Source organism: Trematomus bernacchii, unplaced genomic scaffold (assembly GCF_902827165.1).
Source record: "Trematomus bernacchii unplaced genomic scaffold, fTreBer1.1, whole genome shotgun sequence".
NCBI lineage: Eukaryota > Metazoa > Chordata > Actinopteri > Perciformes > Nototheniidae > Trematomus > Trematomus bernacchii.
The window spans coordinates 55,707-64,729 of record NW_022987447.1 but is presented as its reverse complement, the minus strand read 5'-3'; the positions used below and the strand labels follow the sequence as shown (position 1 = coordinate 64,729).

Below are 9,023 nucleotides of genomic sequence, written 5' to 3'. Positions count from 1 at the left end.
AGGTTTTCACTCGCGTCTCGCGATATTTAGTTGGGCACACGGCACAGTACTTCCATCATGGCAGGCAGGAAGTTAGTGCTAGAAGGAAGAGTAAGTATAAAAGCGTTTCTTTTAGGGCTCAGCGTGCTTGTAATCCCATTGATCAGGACGTGTTACGGACATGTTGACTGGGTCTTTGACTATCTGACGGAAACTCCCGGGAAGATAGTGATTTGCATCCACGTTGCAGTTATCAACGGCCTCTTGCTGGTCGCTTACAGAGGACCGCTGTACAAGGTAAGCTCTGACGGTAGCCGGCTGCTCGGCTTGTTCCTGGTCTGAACTGAGCTACAGTGACATGCCCTGTGGCTGTCCAGCACTGAAGTATTCCACCTCCTCCAGGCTAACGTAGAGACACTTGTCGGACAGCTTACTGCGCCCGTGTCAACTTTAGTGTTGCAATGCTATGTTAGCTAGCATTAGCTCCCTATTTAGTCAACTTGACTAATCTCATTAGCTAAAGAGGAATGAGACAGCTGGCGCTCAGGTGAACACAAGCTGTGCCAGCTAAAGCTGCAGTGGATCAGTCCATAAGCCACCTCAAATGTAACATTTAGCTTTATAAATTAAGTTGATAGGTTCTATATGCATAGCTGGAAGAAGTACTCGGATCTTGTACTTGAGTAGAAGTACCAGAGTGTAGGAATACTCTGTTACAATTAAAAGTCCTGCAATCAAAATGTTACTAAAGTAAAAGTAGAAAAAGTATTATCATCAAAATATAGTTAAAGTAGCAAAAGTCAAAAGTAGTCATTGTGCAGATTGATCAATTTCAGAATAATAGATATGATATGTTTTATAATGATTGATCATGAAAGTGTTCTCAAAGCTGGTAAAGGTGCAGCTAGTTTGAATGACTTTGAATACTGCAGGGTAGCTTGTGAATTTACTCCAGGTGGAACTAAAGTCTGATTTAACACTTGATTATATTTCACATCATTCATCCACATCTGTAAAGTAACTAAAGGTATTATACATGTAGTGGAGAAAAAGTACACCATTCACCTCTGAATGGTAGTGGAGTAGAAGTACAAAATGGCAAAACATTGAAATACTCAAGTACAATTTTGAGGTACCTGTACTTTACTTAAGTACAGTACTTGAGTAAATGTACTCGGTTACTTTACACCACTGCCTATATGTGACAGAACCCAATCTAGAGGTGTTTTGGGTTTGTGGCAAATGTAATTACTTCTGATAACACTAATTGAAGTATTTTACAAATAACCCAACTCCTGCTACACAATCAGCAAAATGCAGTGCATGTACTGACTAGTATACAGCATGAAATCTAGCTACACTTTTAGAGTTAATTTGCTACTCCAAATTGTTGTTTGGAGATGGTGTGTAAAACAAACAGAAAAAGACTAATTGTGTAGTTTGTTAACTTGTAATAAATGATGAAATGGTGATGGTCAGTGTGTGGATGTGTGCAGGTCGCAGTGAGAGCCTGCTTCCTGGGAGTGATCTTCGGCTGTGGACTGATAATCAGCTGCTCTGAGACCACGTGGACACACTTCGGCTGGTACTCAATCTCTCTTCATGCTCAATTTACTATTTAAAGTAGTATTACGCTGCTGTATGCATTTCATTTTTGAGTTTTCTTATCAAATTCATTTTAGGTTTAATATTTATTTTAGGTTTAAACGTAGTGCCGGTGTTAATAAACGCTACCCTGTCGACTTGTTGTTTTATGTTCTAATGTTTTGAACGGGGAGGCATACTTTATTAATCCCCTTGAGGAAATTAATATAATTTCAAATACACACATGCACAAACAGGATTTATGGACACTAGGACTGACAAACACATGCATTGATGGAGAGGTGTCAGAGCAGCTGCCATGTTTTGTCCTGCTCAAGGACCCTTTTGCAGTGCCCAGGAGTTGAACTTGCAGCTGATGTATCCCGTGCGGGGACTTGACCTAATGACCTTCCAGATCCCAGGCCAAGCCCCTATAGAGTAGCGCTACGTCACTTCCTGGCAAATTTACGGCCCGCCCACTTTCCGGTGAAAACAAAGGTTGCGGTCGAATTGTCAGTTTATCTTAGGAACCTTCCTAACGGTTTGAAATGACCCGGAAAAACCTCAGTCGCAGCCATGATAAGAGCTGTTTTGAATTCTCTAGATCAGCGGTTTTCAAAGTGTGAGGCGCGCCTCCCCTGGGGAAATCAGTGAAATCTAGCTAGTTAACTTTATGCGAGCGGCAACATGGATCGACTTTTAGTGAACTTACCTAAAGTGAAAGAGGAGACAGCGTCTGGCAAAAAACGTCACTTGCACAAGCAGGGGCGGATCTACCGGGGTTGCATGGGGTGGCAACTGCCACCCTAAAAATAGCCTTGCCACCCCAGTTGGCAGCTTTGTTTTGAAATAAAAGTTGTGGCTCATCGGACATTTATGAGAGAAAATCCCTAATGTCCGAGTGCAAGTGAATGCAGCACAAGACGCGAGCCTTGTAACCCCTCCCCCGTCCCTGGCGCCAGCGATGAAATGTGATTGACGGCGATTTCATTTGAACGGGACGGCGCAAAACGAGAAGCATTCGGACCCAAGTACTGAAGGAATGAGGTATTTGCGGTCTACAATGACAGAGAAGAGACTGTCAAGTTTGGCTGTGCTCAGCATTGAATCAAAACGCACTAAAGCTGTTGATCTTAATAAGTTTGTGAGGCGTTTTGCTGAACAACATGGTAATCGCCGCATTCAGCTGTTATAGGCATGCCAACTTGATGCTCTGCTCACGGATGACTCGATGAGCATATAAAACTGTTAAGATGATGACCTTACGTGTGTAAATATATTTTTTTCTTTGTGCCCCCAAAAAACTGTTTTAAGTCCTGAGAAAGTCAAATAAGACGGTGTGTAAAACTACACTGCCCAGCCAAAAAAAAGTACTTTGATTTAACTAGGCCAGTAGGTAAGGGTATTCCACTGGATAATAATACCCTGCATTATAGCAACAACAACAACAATAATAATAATAATAGCAATAATAATTGGGAGGGGGGGCGCAGCTGTTCTTATGTTCTCTGAGGGGAGGCTCACCTTCCCACACTTTGAAAAGCCCTGCTCTAGATGAAAGGAAAGGAGGTTTGAAACTTCCTTTATAACCTCCTTTAGCTTAAGAACCACTGGACCTCCCTAACCTAAAGGAGAGGAGAAAATGCTGCCCCACAATGCCTTGCGGCCGCGGCATTTGCCGTCACACAACAGTCGGCCGTTCACGGAAACAACCGATTATGAACGAGAAATGATATCATGAAAGTTACGGTGCCTATTAAGCATTTTAAAACTTATGTGGTAAGTTGCCAAAGTGCTTTGTTTTGAACGTTCATCAGTATTATAATCAAAAAGAGAAATATGAACGTTAGTTTTTACTGAAATGATCAAATCAAGTCAACATTTCACAGTCTTTACTGAGCTGTGTGGGGTTTGTTCAACTTTTAAAAGATGTTTGAATGGTGATATACACAGTGATAGATGTTAAGGACTAACGTTTATAATAAATACATTTGTATTGATTTTAAGATCTTTTCATACAATCATACGTATTGGGATCATTTGTATTAATGTGGACCGGAGGGAGAGGGTGACGAGCATAAGTTTCACTTTCCTTTTTTATTTCAATTCCAACTTTGGTCATGAAGAATATGTTTCTCTGTTGTCCCCGTTCATAAAGCATAAAGCAACAGCATCAGAGCACGGTGCAGAGTCTCTAGATGAGTTTACAGTAGTCCCTCGTTCTTATTAAACATCCATGTTGTAGTCCGCTGTATAGAAAACTGTAGTTTCCATAGTTTCCCCACAGCAGCAGGCGCACATTTATGACCTCCGCTGGCGCATCATAAACACGTCGGATAGTGAAAGTGCAGTCGATTCTCTAAAGTACCGCAGTCTCTTCTCCTAAGTCCTTTTGAATTCTCCTATCCACTATCCCTTAACCCTGTGACGTTTCACTCAGAGGTCAAAGAATAGACGATAGGGATAGAGGATAGGAGCTGATTTTTTGACTATTCGACTGCAACCCAAGCATCAGCACCAAGTGGAAAAAATAGTTCTATCATCCCTAGAAGCTGCGGAGTCGTTTATTGCATGTCAAACAAAAGATCAGATGTTCCATACCTCTACCTAGGTAAAAGGACATCTATCCCCTATTGATTTAAATCAAACCATAAATCGATGGTGACCATCAATCTCCAATAACAATATTTAATTGTTTGCCTGTCTGACCATCATAATTGGGCTCATTGTAGATACAAAAATAGTTTTTCATTTTTTGATGTGATTGCCGAAAAACTTCAGAACCTGTATTTACCGCCATTCAAATGACTGCGAGTGTTTTCACCCAAAAAGGGCCGGGGCTCTCATGTATGGGCTGAGCTACTGCCTGCCCTTTAACACACTGAAACCATATGATAATTCCTTGCTTAGTTTTCTACAGAGATGCAGTGAACCTGTCTCATGTCTAACGTGTGTTTGTGGTCCAGGCCTGCTGCAGGTCAACATGTTAGTAATAATACTGCTCTGCAGGTACCTGTGCTGCTTGTCCTTCTTCCATTACTCTGAGTACCTGGTGACAGCCATCATCAACCCCCACAGCCTGACCCTGGACTCCTTCCTGCTCAACCACAGTGTGGAGTACAGCCTGGCTGCCGTCTCATCATGGGTGGAGTTCACAGTGGAGAAGCTCACCTTTCCAGGTTGGTGTGTCTTCAGTGTCCTGCTCACTGCTCACAGTCTCTCAGAACTGGTGTGTGTACTTTTGTTGATACCACAGAAGAGGTTTGACTATCAATCCAGTCATATCCACTCTATCAGTGATCTCTGCTCTCCGATATCACATTTAAGATTTAAGAAGTTTGAGAATTAAAATGTGAGGATGATGCTGTGGTTGTTTGTTGTCAGTAGGCTTTGGGTTTGATGGTACATATCAGATCTGAACCCAGCACATCTTTCTATCTTTCTCTGAATATTCAGTGTTCTAGATAAACAGTGCTGTGAAATGTAAGAATAGCAGTTTGGATGTGCTTGTTACTCCTTACTCCCTATGTGACTCACACAGCAGTACTTCACTCAGTAGACAGCATTGTAGAATTGTACACTGTAGCATTGTCAACACTTCTTTGTTGCATTATTAAATGCTAGGTCTGAGTTCAGCACCATGGACAGCAGCAAATAGAGACGAGTCCAACTGATGTCCTCAAACTGACCTCAGGTCAGCAAGTCAAGCATAAGGAGCATCAGGTGCTTTGCTGTAGAAAAACAATGAAGTCATACTTTATTTTCACTTGATAACACTGAGTAACCTCTATAATTACAAAACATGTTAAAACATTTGAAGAAAAAATGTTAACAAACATCAATAAAAAAAGTTAAATAATCTAATGTCCAGATGTATTTTTATCTTCGGTCTTAATCAAACCTCTTTTACCTGAGCTTGGTGCAGAGAGATCATGTTGAAGATTAGCTTGGTGCATAAGGAGCCATTGTGTTTGAAACCATGAGAACGTTTTGTGTTGTTTTGTTCTCTATTACTCAGTTCTTTTTATGGACTGCATTTTCACACTTGTCGAGTGGAATAGAACTAGGACATGAGCATCACATGTGTCCCAGAGTTTAATGAGGCTGTCCCCTCTCTCAGAGCTGAAGCAGCTGAACTGGCTGAGCGTTGTGGGTCTGCTGCTGGTGCTGTGTGGGGAGGCTCTGCGTAAGGCAGCCATGTTGACGGCCGGCTCCAACTTCAACCACATTGTGCAGAATGAGAAGGCCCAGAGCCACGTGCTGGTTACCAGCGGGGTCTATGCATACTTCAGACACCCCTCCTATGTGGGCTGGTTCTACTGGAGCACAGGCACGCAGGTGAGTGGCGCGTTGTCCAACAACAATGTTACTGTAGCAACTTTGAATGCCCTCTGTTTCTCTGAAATAATGCTGCACCTCAGACTCATACCTCGTTTGGGTTATTCAGACACCCTTTCATCACCATGATATTCATGAATGTCACAAATGTGTCCAAATACTAAAGTACAAACTGTTAACCTTTTTGGTTTTTTTCATCAAATGGTGTACTTTTTATTTCTACGATATTAAAATCTTCGTATTATTTTAACAAATAGTGCGACTCCGGCCATTTGATGATTGCAGAATGCCAATCTGGGATTTAGATTTCAGCATAGTTCCAACACTTGATGCTCGGAGTCTCACACTTAAGTGAAATGATGTAGTGATAGTTGGGGGTTGACATGTTGTGTGTACTGGTGACTGTTGCAGGTCATGCTGTGTAACCCGGTGTGTATACTGGGCTACACGATAGCCAGCTGGCGGTTCTTCCGGGAGCGCATCGAGGAGGAGGAGCTCTCCCTCATCCACTTCTTCACCGAGGATTACGTGGAGTACAAGAAGAGGGTTCCCACCGGGCTGCCCTTCATCTCAGGCATCCGCGTCAACTAGTCCCAGCAGCTGGATGCTGGATGTAGACTTAAGCATCAGGGCAAGTCAGACCTGGGGGGTGCAGCTCTACCATGGCTTCGCCCTCCAGACGGCCCTGCAGCTCACAGACTGAGTGACAGCAGGGGGGGGCAGGCAGCTGGGCTGCTGTTTTCTACCAACTTTTAAAATCCAGTTAAAGACCAGACAACCTCCACTGTACTATATGTTTGACTCCACTTGTTTGACTCTGTTTCTGTTTGCATGCTTCCACCATGCTTAGTGCTCTCACTGATGAAGACTGATTCTGCACTGGCCTCTGTGCCATCACATATCATCACACAGGGAGAAATGACCAAATGTTTCACAGGTAATCCACCAAATATTTTCAAGAAGTCACCACCACTGTCCTTTAGTCAACATTTCACTGTCTCTATTCACTGTTTGCATTGTTAACGTATAAAGCTTAAAGAATAGATATCGTCAGTCAGTGACGCCCTTCAGAAGAGCTCTTCACAGATCCACTCCACGTCTAGTATCTGGAGCCATCCCTGAGGGGGGGTCACAGTGACGTTTAGAGGTGTCAGGTCTACTAGGGCTCTCTGACTCCACAGCAGATTTAAGCTACATATTTCCAGTAGTGTCCCTAATAATATGTACTTTTTAAGGGTGGATAAGCCTCTCCAACAGAATAGATTTTCCACTGAAACCTGAGATGTTAGAGTTCTTCAGAGTCAGTAGCTCTTTATCACCAGTGCATCCAAATAGAAGTAAAGGGACAATAGGTGACATTTGATTTTGTATTTAAGAATTTATCTTCAAAAGTATTATTTAACAATGATTAAATTAAGAAAATGTGGAACAGTATATGTTTCTCTCTGGTTTTTGGGACCTACATATGGTTTGTTTGGAAGGGGCAGGGGGGGTTGGGGCTTAGGGGTCCTCTCAGGCTCCCCCATAATGCCCACCACCGGAGGAATATTGGGTACCCACCGCAGTGGTCCCATTGGACATACACACACATAATGCTGTCTATACACACACATTCAGTTAAAGATACATGTGTGTAAGCAAGTGATGTGTGTGTGTGTGTGTGCACCCTGAGTTGAAAGTGACACACCTGTAGCACATCTGTAGCACATCTGTGAAGCCACTGTGGAGGCTGACGTAATGATAGGGCTGCACAACACTTTATCATGGGCCTGTATTAAAGACATTGTACCCGACTGAAACCTGTTGACTGATTACTGTGCATTGCTTCTCAACAGAGAAGAGGAAGTACTCACATCTTGTCCTTGAGTAAAAGTAGAAGTACCCTCTGTAGCAATACTCTGTTACAAGTAAAAGTCCTGCAATCAAAATGTTACTCAGGTAAAAGTAGAAAAGTATTAGCATCAGTATATACTTAAAGTAGTAAAAGTAGTCATTGTGCAGATTGGTCCATCGCAGAATAATATATATATATATATATATGTTTTATAATGATTGATCATTAAAGTGTTATCAATTAGCAAAATAGTACTGTTCTGTTTGAGGAACTTGTACTTTACAAGTTCCTCAAAATTAAGAACAGTACTTGAGTAAGTGTACTTCGTTACTTTACTCTGTGGTTCTCAAACAGCATTAAAAAAATCACTTAATTTTTTTAAGGCTGTGTCTTTATGTCATTAAGACAGGATTCACTAACTTGCTGTTCTTTAATGTTTAGTAATGTAAAATGAGTTAAACAGTCCAAGTGGACATTTGTAGTCTGATTACTAGAAAATGTACAAATAGTGCTGAAAAAGTCAGAGATGGTGCTTCCCCAAGACTCTGCATTTGACCCGGCCCTCTGCCCGGGAGGCAGTGTAGGGGTCGATGCTTTGCTCAGGAGCACCTCTTGTTTGTACAAACAGCACTCTCCCTGAACGAGTCAGAGACCTCTGATCAAATCAGAGAGCACCGGGTCCTCTGCACAAACAGGCAGTCTGTGTGCTCCTTTTAGAGTGTGTAGAGGGGTCCGGCAGGGCTGTGCTCTGTCAGGGATGCTCTATGCACTCTCCCTGGAACCCCTCCTGAGCAACATTTTCAAGGTCTGTTTTTACCTGGTTTTAATGCCACAGGGGGTGCGCTTTTTTATCCAGAGAGGAGGGGGGACAGGGCCTTGTCCACCTGGCCAGCCGAACAGCCACTTTTAGAATACAGTTTTTACAAAAATATCTGCCCGGCTGGTTTAGTGTGGAGAGATCAGCTGCATTCTCAGACGCGTGAGTAACCTGGGGCTGGATGCTGCTCTTTTTTTAACTGATTTCAACATTTTAAAGTTAAGTGGGCTTTTATCAGAGTGTTTTTAAGTCTTGGGCCCTTTTTAACCATAAAAGGTGTCCAAAGACTGACTCTCTGCACTGGTTGTTAAAGGAGCCTTTAATCCACAAAGCCAGGCTGGACGTCAGCAGCAGCGAAACACCCGGCCTGATGGTGGCGCTGTGCCGATCCAGGACGCTGTGCAGCTGGTGGATGCAGTGGGGCCGCAGCTGAGCGATGCCCGGGCCCTGGGCTCTGCTGGGTCTAAACTG

The 9,023-nt window shown here is 43.0% G+C and overlaps 1 protein-coding gene across 1 annotated transcript; it reads left to right on the top strand.

Moving 5' to 3' along the window:
* icmt (isoprenylcysteine carboxyl methyltransferase) lies at positions 1–7,694 on the top strand. Its single transcript, XM_034142798.1, has 5 exons — positions 1–276; positions 1,476–1,564; positions 4,573–4,742; positions 5,684–5,901; positions 6,313–7,694. Exons 1-5 carry the CDS (start codon positions 58–60, stop codon positions 6,490–6,492), a joined length of 876 nt encoding a protein of 291 aa, XP_033998689.1. The 5' UTR covers positions 1–57; the 3' UTR covers positions 6,493–7,694.
* The last annotated feature ends 1,329 nt before the right edge of the window (positions 7,695–9,023 follow it).